The sequence below is a fragment of the Papio anubis genome, chromosome 4 (assembly GCF_008728515.1).
Source record: "Papio anubis isolate 15944 chromosome 4, Panubis1.0, whole genome shotgun sequence".
NCBI classification, from domain to species: Eukaryota; Metazoa; Chordata; class Mammalia; order Primates; family Cercopithecidae; genus Papio; species Papio anubis.
Window position 1 is genome coordinate 120,965,068 of NC_044979.1, and position 19,400 is coordinate 120,984,467.

General features: G+C 38.8%; 1 protein-coding gene across 1 annotated transcript in view; it reads right to left on the minus strand.

The window, feature by feature from the left end:
* Positions 1 to 19,400, minus strand: part of COBL (cordon-bleu WH2 repeat protein) — a 299,738-nt gene that overhangs the window by 174,039 nt on the left and 106,299 nt on the right. The window contains 2 exon segments of the mRNA XM_031665428.1: positions 3,304 to 3,532; positions 5,822 to 6,032. Of these exon segments, the coding sequence (XP_031521288.1) occupies positions 3,304 to 3,532; positions 5,822 to 6,032 (440 nt within the window).

The following is a 19,400-nucleotide window of genomic DNA, read 5'->3' on the forward strand; positions in this document are numbered from 1 at the left end:
TGCCTTTCCTGTGTGCACCACTTCTGCTCTGTCTTGAATTACTGGGCAACAGAATTTGTTTTCTGTGACTGCCTCCCTCATTCCTCACCAATTAGATGAGAAATTCTCATAAGAAGCATTTTCTCATCACAGCAAATTCTCTCTCGGCAAATTCTCATAAGAAGCATTCTTCTCTGAACCAACCAGGTAATCAAGAAACCAAACCAAAATCTCATGTCGGCCTGGCATGCACCTCCAGAAGGGCCCCAAGCCAAACTTCCATTCCTTGGAGCCTGGCACAAAAACATCACCTCCGTGCAGCTCTGACCCTAGAGCCATGCAAAGTGCAGCCTCACAGGGGGAGCAGGAAGCCCCAGGTTCACTGTACCTTGACAGCTCAGGGAAGGCTCGGACTGAGTTTTGGTCAGACGAACTGGAAAAGGCAGGTAATGAGAGAGTGAGGTCCAGCTTCAAGATGTGTGGGAGCCCCTGAGCCAGGCCTTGGCTCTCACAAGGCTCAGAGGGGGCTGTCCTGCTGCAGCAGTGAGAAGGCCTCCTGCTGGGTCAGCTTGCCTCTCGGGGCTGGCCCTCTTGGGGCTGCAGCTACACAGCCTGCTAAGCGCCTCTGTGGACGCAGGTGGCAGCAGAGCCCTTGGCTTTTTCAAGATGCCCCCACCAGGGATTCCAGGGGAGGGCGGGCCTCTGCCTAGCAATGCCTTGCCTCCAGCCAGCTGCCCTTCTGTTCTCCAGCAGTGGTAGGGCTCAGGAGTGGATGCCTTTCTCCTCCAAGTGAATACCAAGAGGAGTGAAAGCAAGGGTTCCTCCAGCAGCACCCAGCAGGCCTGCCCAGGGCAGTTGTAGGGGAAAAAGGGAGCCTCGGGGATGGTCTCTGGACAAGTGTCTTTTCAAATATTTGACAGTGAGCAGGAGGCAGGCACTTGGCAGGGATGGTAATCAAATGTCACAGTTGGCATGGCACAGGCATGGTCCAGATGAGAGGGGTGCTGGCCACAGGGCTGGAGCACAGTCCCCACGGTGGGGAAGCTCGTGGTGCCTTGGGGGTGGGGTGGAAAGGGCCAAAATGTCCAAGGCAGTAGAGAGGGGGACTTGGGGGTTTGGAAGCAGCTAGTTCCCACCAAGGGCAGAAGTGCTTCAAAATCTGAACGGCCAAGCTGACTGCACCAGTATGTTCTGCTCTGCCCCGTATGAGGATCAGAAGAAATGCTCTGGGCCCCTGATCACATGAACACTTGAGTTCCTGCATTTCCAATGACCATAGGCTAGATTGGGTCCTCTCCTTCACAGACAGGCAGGTTTTATATGACTTCTCCCAAGTGCCAGGTTCAAGATCTACCTTTCAAGATACAGTCAAGTGGTGGCATGTAACAGAAACACTTGTAAGCCTTTTTATTACAGACACTTGAATGTGGAACAGTTTTCCTTTCATTTTTCTATTTATCTTAACAAATGGAAGCTGTTTCCAAAGAGTCATGTAAAGCAAATTTCAATAGCGCTGATATACTCAGTGCCACCAGGCCTGTGCAGCGATGCTGAGAGTATTTCTGTCTGTGTTTTAAAAAGACACTGGATAAAACACAAGATGCATTATTCTCAAATGTCAAAGTACGTTTTTTGAAGGAATAAATAGTCCATGTATCTTACACTCAATTGAGCCAAAACCCTCTCTTGAATGTCAAATCAGATCTAGATGCCAGATACCCAGGAAGACAAGGGCTGACTTGGCGGGGAGAGGGCAGACTGGACAGAGATTCCACTATGATCATGGATTTCACAATAAACTTGGTATTAAGAAAAAATATGGCCAGGCGCAGTGGCTCACGCCTGTAATCCCAGCACTTTGGGAGGTCAAGGCGGGAGGAGCACCTGAGGTCAGGAGTTCGAGACCAGCCTGGCCAACGTGGTAAAACCCTGTCTCTACTAAAAATACAAAAATTAGCCGAGCATGGTGGCGGGTGCCTGTATTCTCAGCTACTCAGGAGGCTGAACCAGGAGAATCACTTGAACCTGGGAGACGGAGGTTGCAGTGAGCCAATATCGCACCATTGCACTCCAGCCTGGGGTATAAAAGTGAAACTCCATCTCAAAAAAAAAAAAAAAAAATACATTTTTGTTGGAAAAAAACAGAAAAAAAGCCATAGAAAAACAGGAAAAACTTGAATATGTATATATTTTTAAAACTCAACCTATTCAATATTTGTGGAATAATGAAACAGAGACAAGAGATATCAAATGAGGCTCATTAGGAGAGAAACTTTTACAAAGTCCATTTTGATCATTCTAAGGTCAATGAATATAACATTTCCTGTGGTCTGACAGTAGTTAAAATATGCAGTTAGCACTCTATATCAATCAGAAACATGTGCTTACACAACATATCAGTTTCTGCACCAGCAAGGCCTCTGGGTTGCCACTCTCACCAGTGGCTCTAACAGTGGCCTCATACAAAGAGCCAGATTCACACGATGAGCAGGATGACACTGGCAACACAGTAAGGAGGCCTAAGGTGGCCCTAAAGTTATCTTCAGGAATGGATCTCATGCACTGTAACTGTTCAGTTTTAGAGAACAGTTAAATGCATTTCTGCCACTGGTTTTAGATATGAGCAATGTTTGAAACCTGGGAATAGCAGCTAATGGCAACTGAAAAAGAAAATCAAGATAATTTTTTTTTTTTTTTTTTTAAGAGACAGGGTCTCACTCTGTTGCCTAGGCTGAGGGCAATCGTGTGATAATAGCTCAGTGCAGCTTCAACCTCCTCGATTCAACCGATCCTCCAGCCTCAGCCTCTCAAGTAGATAGGACTACAGGAATGGGGATGCACCACCGCGTCTGGCTAAGTTTAAAATTTTTTGTAGACATGGGGTCTCACTATTTTGTCCAGGCTGGTCTTGAACTCCTGAGCTCCAGTCATCCTCCTGCCTCAGCCTCTCAAAGTGCCAGGATTACAAGTGTGAGCCACCAACCCACAATAAAGTATTATAGATGGTTTGGAGTAGTTACTTCAGAGCATAAGCTCTCACCTCGCCTCACCTTTTCCCCTTTTACTTATGTCATGGAAGTTTGCAGGGAGACAAAGGATAAAGGACATGTTCAGGGCTGGGAGAAAGGAGGCACAGTTCAATCCAGAGGAAGGAAAACAGGCCAAATTTCTTTTTTGCCTACTTCAACTTGACTTGCCTGGAACTTCATGTACCCATCTCTCCGTGGCGCTGCTGAGAGTGCTGAGGAGAGCCAACAGGGGACATTTGCAAGCCGCGCATCTATGTGATTATGGGCATGTGCATAAGACGCAGCGGGGCCTCACCTCTTCTGTTGTCCCATGCGTAGAGCTCCTTTATCCCGAGCTCGTTCAGGGACTTGGACAGCTCCAACTCCTCTCCGGCAACGTTGTCCCTGAGGAGAACCACATGCTCTGGGCTGACCTCACACTTTGCACAAATGACTGGGAGAATATTCTGGAGAGGAACCTCAGGGCTCACACGCACAACAGCTTTTTGTGTCCGCAGGTAATTCACGACCAAACGCACAGATTTCTGGAAGAACACACAGGCAAAAAGAATTTGGTAAGACATCCTCCTACAAGGCTTCAACTCCTGTGTCAGTTTGACAGTTGGGTGGGACAGGATTGTGTGTAGCCTGAATCTTTCTTCCACAAATTGAGTGAGTCATGGGGGAAAATGGCATAATGAATATTGAAAAACAAATGTCTAGAATAATAAATTTGGTTTAGAATCTCTTACTAGTGAACAAGCTGCTAACAACACAGCGAAATAAACATCAGGGAGGACTCTACATTTAAAATCCAACACATAAACTTTACTGTCTTCCAAGGGTTCTGGCCAGATGTGAACACATGGCACTTATATGCATTTTCTAAAGAAAATAGTTTGGAAGTAGTATGAATAATTTAAAGAAAAACCCCCAAAAAACATGACATCAAAGTTTTAAGGAGTCAAAATATCCACATAAATATAGGAACACCTCTATATGTACACAGATGTATATATAAATATATATATATATATAGTGTACATACGTACTATATACACACATATGTAAAACATATACAGTGTGTACACAGACTTACATGTATTTATGTATACACACTACACATATGTATTTAAGCTAGAAATATATTTTATTTAAAAAAATACCAGGCATGTAATACGAAGAAAAACACTCAATTGACTAATACTAATTCTAAATGACTGCAGATAAAGTGGTAGTCATTTTTCTTCCACTTTTACTGATCATTTTTCTTGCATTTTTACTGATCATCCTAATTGTGCTAAGACACTGCAGAGCTGGACATAGTAAATGTAGATTGAACAAAAGAGCAGCAAAGAAAGGCCTCACGCTCTCTTCCAGCCTGCGTACCAGGGCCCAGCGGCTGGGAGAACGAGGAATTTTGGGAGATAATATGGAACCTACTGCTCCTTTACTGGTCCTCTCCTGCCCTAACAAGTGGGATCATGCATGCGCCTGGGCTTACCTGCCCCGAGAAGCAGGAAGTCAAGGGAAGACGCAGGGTATATACAGAGATGCTCTGCCTCAAACACTGTTTACTGAGGAATAAGGGGAAATCTCTGGTCAGAGTGTTCTAGAGCAACAATGAGAATGCACTAACCAATCAATCCTAGAAATTAATAGGAGATTAATATTGGCTGCACTGCCATTTTTAAAAGCAGGAAAATTTAGAAGGTCTGCTACGAATCTGAAAGTAACATCGCTTTTAATTTGAGCTAAAAGATTAGTATCAAAGACTTATTTAAAAGTACAATAAGGCCAGGTATGGTGGCTCAGGCCTGTAATCCCAGCGCTTTGAGAGGCTGAGGTAGGTGGATCACCTGAGGTCAGGAGTTCAAGACCAGACTGGCCAACATGGTGAAACCCTGTCTCTACTAAATACACAAATTAGCTGGGCATGGTGGCATGCAACTGTAGTCCCAGTTACTCCGGAGACTGAGGCAGGAGAACTGCTTGAACCTGGGAGGCTGAGGTAGCAATGAGCCAAGATCACACCACTGCACTCCAGCCTGGGCAACGAGAGTGAAGGTCCATCTCAAAACAACAACAAAAACAATAAAAGTATATAATAAGCTACCAGAATTAATTTTAATGAATAAAAGCCTGGAATACAGCTATGTATATAAGACATTCTCCAAATGCAATGAATAAATATTTCTGACATCATTTTTTCAAAAAAAATTTTTCCCTTTTTATTCTCTTCTTCTGGGAAGATGTTTAAATCCTCTACAGATGCCAACTGCTTCCTGAGTCAGGAATAATTCTAGAACTACACTGTCCAATCAGGTAGCTATTAGCTAGTGGCAATTTAAATTTAAAATTAAAATTAAATTAAAAATTCAGTTTCTCAATCACATCAGCCACATTTCAAGTGTTCAAAAGCTGTATGTCAATTAAAATGAAAAAAGAAAAATCTACATGAATAACAATAACAATAATAAACACACCAAATTTTTTAAAAAAAGCTGCATGTGGCCAGTGACTATCATATTAGAAAGTACAGAATTAAAGACTATGTCCCTCTTTGAATGAAGGTCTAATGGATAGCTCACTGTAGATCAATTCCTCTTCTATGATATATAAAGGAGCAATGTTACAACGATGAACATTATTCAGTTCTGTAAATTTTGTCTCCTAAAACAAACTCTGTTTAGTGCCTAGCTTTTCCTGGCATGAAAGTGGCAGCCTCAGCCACAAATCTCTGCGTTGTATTTAGATAAGAAGAGCCACACTGCCCCTACTCAGGACCTGCCACACATTCAGACACAGGTATCTCCATGTAGGTACCTACTAACCTCAGGCACCTTAGGAGGACCAGGCTTAACCTTCTCTTCAGGAACTTTTTCTTTCACAAACACAGTATGCACATTCAGGGTCCCAATCAAAGTATTTGGCTTAAAACTCAAAGGCTGTTGGGTTTCTGAAGACCGAATTTCAAGGGCGTGGTGGGATGGATTCAGGTGGTTCTGAAGGCAAAGTTCAACCAGTAGGTCCATCATTGCATGGCTGAAAAAAAGGAAAACAAATCATGATGATTAGAAACGACTGCACTCTCTCTTTTGCCTGGCTAAATAAGGGTAGAACAAATGAACAAGTGGATGAATGAGCAAATGAGATGTGCTTATGAAAAAAGACAACACCAGCTCATTAATTCCTTCTGCATGGTTGTAGAGCAATATGTTAACATTTTCAGCACTAACAAACAACACTACTGAAAGAGAAAAATCACAATTAATAGCTTGGAAAATCGTTATATTTTTAGTTAAATCCAAGGGTATGTTGAGTTGAATCATCTAAGGTCTGTTAGCACAAATATTTTTCATGCATACAAGAAACTAAATTTTCAGTTATTCATAAATATAATGTATCTTTTTGATTTAACTTTTAAGTTCAGGGGTATATGTGCAGGTTTGTTACACAGCTAAACTTGGGTTTGTTGTATAGATTATTTTATCACCCAGGTATTAATCCTAGTACCCATTAGTTATTTTTTCTGATCCTTTCCCTCCTCCCACCCTCCATCCTCTGAGAGACCCCAGTGTTTGTTGTTGTTGTTCCCCTCTATGTGTCCATGTGTTCTCATCATTTAGCTTCCACCTATAAGTGAGAACATGCAGTATTTGGTTCTCTGCTGCTTCATTAGTTTGCTAAGGATAATGACCTCTAGCTCCATCCATGTTTCTACAAAGGACATGATCCTGTTCTTTTTTTTAATGGATGCATAGTAGTCCATGGTGTATCTGTACTACATTTTCTTTATCCAACATACTATTGATGGGCCTTTATGTTGATTCCATGTCTTTGCTATTGTAAATAGTGCTGCAATGAACGTACATGTGCATATGACAGAATGATTTATATTCCTTTGGGTATATACTCAGTAATGGGATTGCTGGGTTGAATGGTAGTTCTGTTTTTAGGTCTTGGAGGAATTGCCACACTGTCTTCCACAATGGTTGAAGTAATTTACAATTCTACCTTATACACCAACAGTGTATAATGTTCCTTTTTCTCTGCAACCTTACCAGCATCTGTTGTTTTTTGACTTTTTCATAGTAGCCCTTCTGACTGGTGTGAGATGGTATTTCATTGTGGTTTTGATTTGCATTTCTCTAATGATCAGTGACATTGAGCTTTTTTTCATGTTTGTTGGCCTCATGTATGTCTTCTTTTGAAAAGTGGCTGTTCATGTCCTTTGCCCACTTTTTAATGGGGTTTGTTTTTTTTCTTGTAAATTTGTTTAAGTTCCTTTTAGATGCTGGATATTAGACCTTTGTCAGATGCATAGTTGGAAAATATTTTCTCCTATTTTGTAGGTTATCTGTTTACTCTGTTATAGTTTCTTTCGCTGTTCAGAAGCTCTGTAGTTTAATTAGATTCCATTTGTCAAGTTTTGCTTTTGTTGCAATTGGTTTTGGAGTCTTCGTCATAACATCTTTGACTGTTCTATGTCCAGAATGGTATTGCCTTGGTTGTCTTCCAAGGTTTTCATAGTTTAGGTTTTAAATTTAAGTCTTTAATCCATCTTGAGTTATCTTTTGTACATGGTGTACGGAAGGGGTCTAGTTTCAATCTTCTGCACATGGCTAGTCAGTTTTCCCATCACCATTTACTGAATAGGAAATTCTTTCCCCATTGCTTGTTTTTGTCAGCTTCATCAAAGATCAGATAGTTGCAGGTGTGTGATCTTATTTTTGGGTTCTCCATTCTGTTCCATTGCCCTATGTGTCTGTTTTTATACCAGTAGCATGCTGTTTTGGTTACTGTAGCCCTATAGTATAGTTTTAAGTCAAGTAGCATGATGCCTCCAGCTTTGTTCTTTTGCTTAGGATTGCCTTGGCTATTTGGGTTTATTTTTTGGTTCTTTGTGAATTTTAAAATAGTTTTTTCTAGTTCTGTGAAGAATGTCATTGCTAGTTTAATTGGCACAGCATATATATTGATCCTTCCTTTCCATCTGTTTGTATCATCTCTGATTTCTTCGAGCAGTGTTTTGTAGTTCTCCTTGTAGAGATCTTTCACCTTGCTGGTTACCTTCATTCCTAGGTATTTTATAATTTTTTTTGTGGCAATTGTGAATGAGACTGCATTCCTGATTTGGCTCTCAGCTTAACTGTGTTGGTGTATAGGAATGCTAGGGATTTTTGTACATCAATTTTGTATCCTGAGACTTTGCTGAAATTGTTTATCAGCTTAAGAAGATTTAGGGCCAAGACTATGGGGTGTTCTATATACAGGATCATGTCATCTGCAAATGGAGATAGTTTGGACTTCCTCTCTTCCGGTCTGCATGCCCTTTATTTCTTTCTTTTGCCTGATTGTCCTGGCCAGAATTTCCACTACTATGTTGAATAGGAGTGGTGAGAGGGAGCATCTTGTCTTACGCTGGTTTTCAAGGGAAATGCTTCCAGCTTTTGCCCATTCAATATGATCTTGGCTGTGGGTTTGTCATATATGGCTCTTATTATTATTTTGAGGTATATTCCTTCAACACCTAGTTTATTCAGAGGTTTTAACATGAAAGGATGCTGAATTTTTATCAAAAGCCTCTTCTGCATCTTTTGAAATAATCATGTGGTGTCTGTCTTTTTTCTGTTTACGTGATGAAATACATTTATTGATATGAATATGTTGAACCAACTTTGCATCCCAGGGATAAAGCCTACTTGATCGTGGTGGATAAGATTTCTGATGTGCTGCTGGATTCAGTTTGCCAGTATTTTGTTGAGGATTTCTCCGCTGATGTTTATAAAGGATAGTGGCCTGAAGTTTTCTTTTTTGGTGTGGTGTCTCTGTCATTGGTATCAGGATAGAATGAGTTAGAGAGGAGTCCTTCATCCTTACTTACTTATTTAGTTATTTATGGGAACAGTTTCAGCAGTAATAGTACCAGTTCTTCTTTGTATATCTGGTAGAATTCAGCTGTGAATCCGTTTGCTCTTGGGCTTTTTCTTTTCTTTTCTTTTGATTGGTAGAATATTTATTACTGATTCTATTTCAGGGCTGGTTACTGGTCTGTTAAGAGATTCAACTTCTTCCTGTTTCAGTCTTGGGAGAGTGTGTGTGTATCCAGGAATTTATCCATTTCTTCTAGATTTTCTAGTTTATGTGCACAGAAGTGTTCATAATATTCTGATGATTATTTGTATTTCTATGGGGTCAGTGGTGACACCCCACTTGCCGTTTCTGATTGTGTTCATGTACATCTTCTCTCTTTTCTTCTTTATTAGCTTAGCTAGCAGTCTATTTCATTAATTAAAAAAAAAAAAAACAGCTCCAGGATTCATTGATCTTTTGAATAGATTTTCGTGTCTCAATCTCCTTCAGTTCAGCTCTGATTTTGGTTATTTCTTGTCTTCTGCTAGCTTTAGTGTTGGTTTTCTCTTGGTTCTCTAGCTCTTTTAATTGTAGTGTTAGGTTGTTAAATTGAGATCTAACTTTTTGATGTAGGCATTTGCTGCTATAAATTTCTCTCTTAAAACTGCCTTAGCTGTGTCCCCGAGATTCTGGTATGTTGTATCTTTGCTCTCATTAGTTTAAAAGAACTTCTTGATTTCCCCCTTCATTTCATTATTTACCCAAAATTAATTCAGGAGCAGATTATTCCATTTCCATGTAATTGTATGGTTTTGAGTGAATTTATTAGTCTTGATTTCTAATTTGATTGCTCTCTGGTCTGAGAGATTGGTTGTTACTATTTAATTTCTTCTGCATTTGCTGAGGAGTCTTTTATTTCTGATTATGTGATCGATTTTGGAATACACGACACATGGCAATGAAAAAATGTATATTCTGTTGTTTTAGGGTGAAAAGTTCTGTAGATGTCTATCAGGTCCATTTGATCCAGTGTTGAGTTCAGGTTCTGAATATCTTTGTTAATTTTTTATCTTTATGGTCTAATGTTGTCAGTGGGATGTTAAAGTCTCTCACTATTAATGTGTGGGAGTCTAAGTTTCTTTGAAGGTCATTAAGAAACTGCTTGATGAGTCTGAGTGCTCCTGTGTTACATGCATATATATTTAAAACAGTTATGTCTTCTTGTTGAATTTAACCCTTTACCATTATGTAATGCCCTTGTCTTTTTTGATCTTTGTTGAATTAAAATCTGTTTTGTCTGAAATTAGTATTATAACTCCTGCTTTCTTCTATTATCCATTTGATTGGTAGATTTTTCTCAATCCCTTTTGTTTTGAGCTTATGTGTGTCACTGCAGGTAAGACAGGTTTCTTGAAGATAGCATACCAATGCTTTCTTGTGTTTTCCATGTGTTTGGTAGATTTTTCTCAGTCCCTTTTGTTTTGAGCTTATGTGTGTCACTGCATGTAAGATATGTTTCTTGAAGATAGCATACCAATGGGTCTTGGTTCTTCATCCAGCTTGCCAATCTGTGCCTTTTAATTGGGGCATTTAGCTCATTTACATTCAAGGTTAGTATTGATATATGAGGATTTGATCCTGTTATCATGATGTTAGCTGGTTATTTTGCAGACTTGTTTAGTGGTTGCTTTACAGTGTCAGTAGTCTCTGTACTTTAGTGTTAGTAGCTGGTAATGGTGTTTCCTTTCCATATTTAGTGCTTCCTTCAGGAGCTCTTGTAAGGCAGGTCTGGAGGTAAGGAATTCCTTCAGCATTTGTTTATTTGAAAAGGATCTTATTTCTCCTTTGCTTATGAAGCTTAGTCTGTGCAGATATGAAATTCTGGGTTGGAATTTCTTTTAAGGATGTTGAATATTGGCCCCCCAAGCTCTTTTGGCTTGTAGGGTTTCTGCTAAGAGGTCCATTTTTTAGTCTGATGGGCTTCCCTTTACAGATGACCTGACTTTTCTCTCTAGCTGCCTTTAACATTTTTTCTTTCATTTTGACTTTGGAGAATCTGATGATTATGTGTCTTAGGAGGGATCTTCTAGTGAAGTGTCTTGTTGGGATTCTCTGCATTTATATCTTTTACATTTTTCTAGCAGAATATTTTTATTTATTTAAAGCTAAACTCTCTTTTCCTATGAATTTCCCAAGAAGTTGGGCACAGGTTTTTTCCCTCTGATCTATTCCTTAGTAAATAACTTGCATAATTCTTGCAGGACATAATTATGGTTTCCAGATGTTACCAAATAAATTGAAGACTGGGAACTCACAGGGCACTGGTAAACACACAGGTGCGAGTGACATCAGTAAGACAGTAGAACAGGAGGTCTCTGACTCATGTACCCCAACAGAAAAAATGATTTGGCAGCCTGCCATGCACAGAAGTTCCTTTGTAAGAGCGTTGGGATCCAGAAAGAAGATTGTGAAACCCTGGTAGAGCCGCAGACTGAGGAGGGATACACTGAGAAATGAGGCCCACAGCCTGCTGGCAGGCTCATAGGCTTTGGTACCAGCTGTGGACTGAAAGCATCCCTGTCCTCCTATGAACTCAGCTCCAACCACAAAGAGCTGTGGTGCTTCAAAATGTCCCATCTTGCATTTCCTGAGAGGGGCCATATCCAACCTATCCCCCTAGTAACATGCTTGCTGACCTCAGACCCAACTGCAGATACTGAAGTAGTCATGTGCCCTGGCTCCCGCCCCTCTCGACTGTGGCCTGCTGGTAGACATGTCTATTCATACCCTTGGTGACAGGTTTCCCAAGCTCAGTCCCAACTGCACTCCCTGAAACAGCCATTTTACCTGGCTCCAAACTCAGCTTGACTGAGATACCAGAGGCAAAAACATCAGTCTGGTGAGCTAGGAGTGGATCCTTACCTGCCAAAACCAGTCTGTAAAGACTAGAGGTGTCTGCTCCTTCAAATGCACAGACACACACAAGTTTACATGGATCACAAAGCATAAGGTAAACACAACACCACCAAAGTTAACTAACAAAACCCCAGTAACCAACCCCAGAAAAGTGGAGATCCATAAATTACCTGAAAAGGAATCCAACATAGCCATCTTAAGGAAGCTCAATGAGCTTCAGGAGAATACAGATTTTAAAACCAAATGAAATTAGGAAATCAATACATGAACAAAATGAGAAATTTAATAATGAAACAGAAGTATTAAGAAGAAACCAAACAGAAATCTTGGAGCTGAAGAATACAATGATTGAACTGAAAAACCCAATAGACAGAGCTTCAACAGAAAACTTGATCATGCAGGAAAAAGAATCAGTAAATTTGAAGCCTGGCCATTTGAAATTAACCAGTTAGAAGGAAAAAAAAAAATGAAAAAGTGAAGAAAGCCTATGAAACTTACAGATCACCATCAAAGTGGTGGAAAGCCTATTTAAAGAAATAACGGCAAAAATCTTCCCAACTCTACAGAGGAAAGTTGACATAAAGTCCTAAGATCTTCAAATATATTAAACAAAAAGAGCATTACTCTGAAGCACATTATAGTTTGTCTCAAATATTAGAGGTTTTCAGAAGTAAAAGACAAAGAGACAATTTTGAAAGCAGCAAGAGAAAGGTACCTTGTCACACACAAGGGAAACATCATAAGATTTATCAGCGGAAACCTTGCAGACCAGGAGACAATGGGATGATATAGCAAAGTACTGGAAGAAAAAAATGTCAACCAAGAATACTTTATCCAGAAAAACTGTAGTTTAACGATGAAGGGGAGATAAGTCTTTCCCTGTCAAAACTAGGCACCACTAGACCTGCTAAAGTCAGTATTTCCAGCTGAAATGAAAAGATGATAAACAGCATCATTAAAGCATATGAAAATATAAATCTCATTGCTAAAGGTAAACACAGAATATTATAATACTGAAATGGTACACACAAATCACTTTAAACACTAGTATATAAATTAGAAGGCAAGTTGTCAGAATAAATATAGCCACATAAATTTACTAATGGAAATACAATACAGAAAAATAAAATCTGACATCAGTTACATAAAGTGTGTGGAGGAGGGGGAAGTAAAGTGTAGAGTGCCTGTATAAGATTGAAGTGAAGTGGATATCAGCTTCAAACAGACTGCTGTAACTATAAATTATTCAGTGTAAACTTCATGGTAACCACACACAAATACACACACATGATGTACAGTAGATGCAAAAAAGATTAAGAGAGAAGAATCAAAGTACACTGCTACAATAGTCAAACCACAAAGGAAGACAGCAAGACATGTAAGAGAACTATAATAAAAGTAGAAAACAAATGACAAAATGGCAAGAGTAAGTCCTTACCTATTAATAATTATTTGAAATTCAAATGTACTAAACTCTCCAATCAAAAGAAATACTGTAGATGAACAAATAAATAATAATAATCAACTATATGCTGTCTACAAGAGACTCATTTTAGATTTAAGGACATAGAGGTTGAAAATAAAGAATGAACAATGATATTTCATGAGAAAGGTTAAAGAAAGGAGCCGGGCGCAGTGGCCCACACCTGTAATCGCAGCACTTTGGGAGGCCGAGGCGGGTGGATCATGAGGTCAGGAGTTCGAGACCAGCCTGGCCAACATGGTGAAACCCCATCTCTACTAAAAATACCAAAAATTAGCTGGGCACGGTGGTGGGTGCCTTTAATCCCTGCTACTCAGGAGGCTGAGGCAGGAGAATTGCTTGAACCCAGGAGACAGAGATTGCAGTGAGCCGAGATGGTGCCACTGTACTCTAGCCTGGGCGACAGAGTGAGACTCCATTTCAAAAAAAAAGAAAGAAAGAAAGAAAGGAGAGCAGGGGTAGCTATACTGTCATTAAATAAAATAGGGTTTAAGTTCAAACTGTCATGTGACAAATGTCATTATATAATGATATAAGGGACAATTCAACAGACAGACTCAATAGTTATAAACATTAAAACTTGTATCACCAACATGAAAGCACCTAAATATGTAAAGTATTACACGGATAAATACGAAGGGAGAAAGAGATAGCAATATAGTAATAAAACAATAATAGGAAGAGACTTCAAAACTTTACTCTCTAAAATGGATAGATCATTCTGGTAGAAAATCAGTCAATAAGAAAATAGAATAACTGAACAACACTATAGACCAAATTGACCTAAGACACATAATTGCCATCTAATATCAGAAAAATACAGATTCTTCTCAAGAGCATATGGAACATTCTTCAGGGTATGTAACAAGTTAGGTGTCAAAAGAGGTCTGAAAATTTTAGTAAGACAAAAATCTTCCAAGTGCCTTTTCCAGCCATAATGGAATGACATTAGCAATCAATAACAGTATTTTTAAGAATGAAAAAAAAATACAAACATGGCATTCACCTTCTGTAATATCATTTTACCCACAGTCTGAAGATATTAAATGGAAAATTTCATAAATAAGCAACTCACAAATTTAATCAGTGTGATGAAATCTTGCACCATCCTGCCTCATCCAGCCTGGGACATCAACCATCCCTTTGTCCAATATATTCACACTGTATATTCTACCCGACTACTAGTCACTTCATAGCCATCTCCGTTATCAGATCATTTGTCATGGTATTGCAGTGCTTGTGTTTCAGTCACCCTTACTTTACTCAATAACGGCCTCAAACCTCAAGAGTAGTGATGCTGGCTATTTAGATGCCAAAGAAAAGCCATAAAGTGCATCCATTAAGTGAAAAGGTAAAACTTCTTGACTTAATAAGGAAAGAAGAAAAAAGTAGGCTGAGGTTGCTAAGATCTATGGTAAAAATGAATCTTCTATCCCTAAAATTGTGAAGAAGAAAAAAGAAATTCATGCTAGTTTTGCTGTTGTGCCTCAATCTGCAAAAGTTATAGCCACAGTGTATGATAACTATTATAACTATACGGTTACAATTGTCATATTTTATTTTTATATTGATTCATTGTCAATCTCTTACTATATCCAATTTATAATTAAATTTTATTATAGATGTGTATGTATAGGAAAAAACACAGTATATATAAACTTTAGTACTATCTGTGATTTCAAGCATTCACCAGAGGTTTAAGAACAAATCTCCCACAGATAGGGAGAACTACAGTACATGGAAACTACACAATACCATCTTGAGCAGCCACTGAGTCACAGGAGAAATCAAAAGGGAATTTAGGAAATATCTTGAGACAAATGAATATGAAAACAAAAGTTATCAAAACTTATGGGATGGAACAAAACTAACACTAATAGGGAAGTTTATAGCAGTAAGATCCTGCATTTAAAAAGAAGGAAGGGCTGGGCGCAGTGGCCCACATCTGTAATCACAGCACTTTGGGAGGCCGAGGCAGGTGGGTCACTTGAGGTCAGGAGTTCGAGACCAGCCTGGGCAATGCAGTAAAACCCCGTCTCTACTAAAAATATAAAAATTAGCCAGGCGTGGTGGCACAGGCTTGTAATCCCAGCTACTTGGGAGGCTGAGTCAGGAGAATTGCTTGAACCTAGAGGGCAGAGCTTGCAGTAATCCGAGATCACACCACTGCACTCCAGCCTGGGTGACAGAGCGAGACTCCATCTGGAAAAACAGTAATAATAATAATAATAATAATAGTGAAGAAGAGGAGGAAGAGGAGGAGAAGGAAGATCTCAAATAAACAACCTAACTTTACACTTCAGGGAACAAGAATAAAAACAAACTGAGCCCAAAGTTAGCATAAGGAAGTTAATAATAAAGATTACAGCAAAGATAATTGAAATAGAGAACAGAAAAATTTAAAAAAAAAAACTCTTGGCTGTATTAAAAGGAGAAGACTTAAAAACTAAAAGAGGAGATATTATAATAAATATCTTAGAAATATGAATAAAAAAGATTACTAGGCAGTATTACAAGAATACACGAACAAATCACATAATCCCTAAAAAAACAAAAATGGATAAATTCCTCGACATGTATAACCTACCAAAATTGAATCAAGGAGAAACAGAAATACTGAAGAGACCAATAACAAATAAAGAGATTAAATTGGCAATTAAATCTCATCACACACAGAAAAGTCCAGGACCAAATCGATTCAATGAAGAACACTATCAAATAGTCAAGGAATAATTGATACTAGTGCTTTTTAAACTCTTCCAAAAAAAAAAATAGAAAAAGAGGACATATTTCCAAACAAATTTTATGAGGCTAGAGTCATGCTGACACCCAAGTCAGACAAAGACTCCAAAATAAAAGAATACTATAGGCTAATATCCTTGATGAACATGGATGCAGAAATCCTAAATAAAATACTAGCATACAAAATTCAACAGCACATTTAATGGATTATACTCCAAAACTAAGCAGGATTTCTCCCTGAGATGCAAGGATGGTTCAACATTTGCAAATTAATCAATGTGATACAACACATCAACAGAGGGAAAAATAGGAACTACATAATCGTCTCAATGGATACAGAAAAAGCATCTGACAAAACTCAATATCCATGCATGCTAAAACTCTCACCAAAAAAAGGCAGAGAAGGAATTTACTTCAACATCATAAAAACCATTACAAAAAGCTCACAGCTAACATTATAATCAAGAAAAACTGAAAGCTTTTAAGGCCCATACAAAGCAAGGATGTCTGCTTTCACAACTTCTATTCACTACAGTACTGGCAGTCCTAGCCAGAGGCATTGGACAAGAAAAATAAAAGGCACATACATCAAAAAATAACTGAAATTATCCCTGTTTACAAGTGGTATGATCATATACATAGAAAGCTCTGAAAACTCAACAACAAGAAAAAACTGTTAAAAGTAATAAACAATTTTACTAAAGTTGCTTAATATAAAATCAATACAAAAAAATCAGTGGCTTTTTTTTTTTTTTTTTAGACAGAGTCTCACTCTGTCACCAGCCAGAGTGCAGTGGCACTATCTCAGCTCACTGCAATCTCCACCTCTTGGGTTCAAGTGATTCTCCTGCCTCAGCCTCCCGAGCTGCTGGGACTACAGGTGTGTACTGCCACACCCAGCTAATTTTTGTATTTTTAGTAGAGACAGGGATTCACCATGTTGGCCAGGATGGTCCCGGTCTCTTGACCTCATGATCATACCCACCTTGGCCTCCCAAAGTGCTGGGATTACAGGCCTGAGCCACCACATCTGATCAAAAAAAAATCAGTGGCATTTCTATACATAAACGATGATCTATTTAAAAAGGAAATTAAACAAGTAGGAAAATAGCAACAATAAATAATACAATACTTAGGAATAAACTTAACCAAACAGATGAAAGATTGGTACACTGAATATTATAACACATTGATGAAAGAAATCAAAGGAGACACAGATAAATGTAAAGATGTTCTGTGTTCATGCATTGGAATAATTAATATTGTTAAAATTTCCATACCTCACAAAAAGATCTACAGGTTCAATGCAATCCCTATCAAAATCCCATTGGCATTCTTTACAGAAATAGAAAAGAAACAATCCAAAAATTCATATGGAACAACAAAAGATCTTGAATACTCAAAGATATCTTAAGAAAGAAGAACAAACCTGGAGGTATCAAACATCCTGATTTCAAAACATGTGATATAGCTATAGTACACAAAACAGTATGGTACTTGCAGAAAATCAAACATGTAGTCTAATGGAACAAAATAGAGAGCCCAAAAATAAATCCATGCATTAAAAGCCAGCAGATCTTTGCCAAGGATGCCAAGAAGACACAATGGGGGAAGGACCATCTCTTCAATAAACAGTGCCAGGAAAACTGAATATCCACATGTAGAAAATGAAATCTGACCCTTATCTCACTCTATATACAAAAAAAAAAAAACCTTAAAATAGATTATAAACACTTAAATATAAGATTTGAAGCCATAAAACTATGAGAAGAAAACACAGGAAAAAGCTTCATGACATTGGTCTGGGCAGTTTTTTGTTTGTTTTTGTTTTTCGGGTTTTTTTTTTTTGGCAGATAAGACATTAAAAGCATAGAAAGCAAAAGCTAAAATAGACAAATGGGACTGCATTGAGCTAAAAGGCTTCTGTCCAGCAAAAGAACAGTCAACAGAGAGAAGGGCAATCTATGGAATGGGAGAAAATACTTGACAGCCACATATTGAATTAAGGGGTTAATATCCAAAATAGATAAAGAACTCAAACAACTCAATAGCAAATAACCCCCTTAAAATGGGCCAAGGACCTGAATAGATATTTCTCAAAATAAGACATACAAATTGTCAACAGGTATATTGATCATCACCATCAGGAAAATGCAATTCAAAACCACAATATCACCTCACACCTGTTAGAATGGCAATTTTACCAAAAAGACAAAAAATAACAATTGTTGATGACAATGCGGAGAAAAGGAAAACCCTGAACATTGCTGGTAGGAATGTAAATTGGTACAGCCATTATGGAAAACTGTCTGATGGTTCTTCAAAAAATTAAAAATAGAATTACCATATAATCCACCAATCCCAGTTCTGGGTATATATTTCTAAAGAAAACGGGCCAGGCACAGTGGTTCACGCCTGTAATCCTAGCGCTTTGGGAGGCTGAGGCAGGCGGATCACCTGAGGTCAAGAGTTCAAGACCAGCCTGGGCAACATGGTGAAACCCTGTCTCTACTACAAATACAAAAATTAGCCAGGCATGGCAGCTTATTCCTGTAATCCCAGTTACTCGGAAGGCTGAGGCAGGAGAACTGCTTGAACCCAGGAGGCAGAGATTGCATTGAGCCGAGATTGTGCCACTATATTCCAGCCTGGTTGACAGAGTGAGGCTCTGTCTCAAAAAAAAAAAAAAAAAAAAAGAAGAAGAAAATGATATCAGAATTTTTAAGAGATATCTGCACTCCCATATCTATTGCAGCACTATTCACAATATCTATTGCAGCAGTATTCACAATAGCCAAGAAGTGGAAGTAATCTAAATGACTGTCAGTGGATGAATGGATAAAGAAAATGTGGCATGCATATACAATGAAGTATTATACAGCCTTAAAATTTAGAGAAGGAAATCCTGCCACATGTGACAACATGGATGAAGCTGGAGGACACTATACTAAGTAAAAGCCAGAGAGAAAGACAAACACTACCTAATTCACTTATATGCGGAATCTAAAACAGTTGAACTCCTAGAAGCAGAGAGTAGAATGGTGGTTACAGGGGCTGGGCAATAGGGAGGTGGTCAAAGACACACAGTTTCTGCTAAAAAGGACAAGTAAGCTCTGGAGATCTGGTGTCTAATGTCCACTATGAGGACTGCAGCTGACAATACTGCACTGTATACTTGAAATGTGCTACAAGAGTTGACCTTCAGTGTTCTCACTACACACACACACACACACACACACAAGTCTGTAAGGTGATGGATGTGTTAACCATTTTGTGGCGATTTCACAAATATACATGTAAATCAACATCAAGTTGCACATCTTCAGTATATACCATTTCTATTTGTCAGTTACACTCCCAATAAAGCTGAAAATAAAACATAAGAAAAAAAAATTATTTTTCCCAATGGATACTTG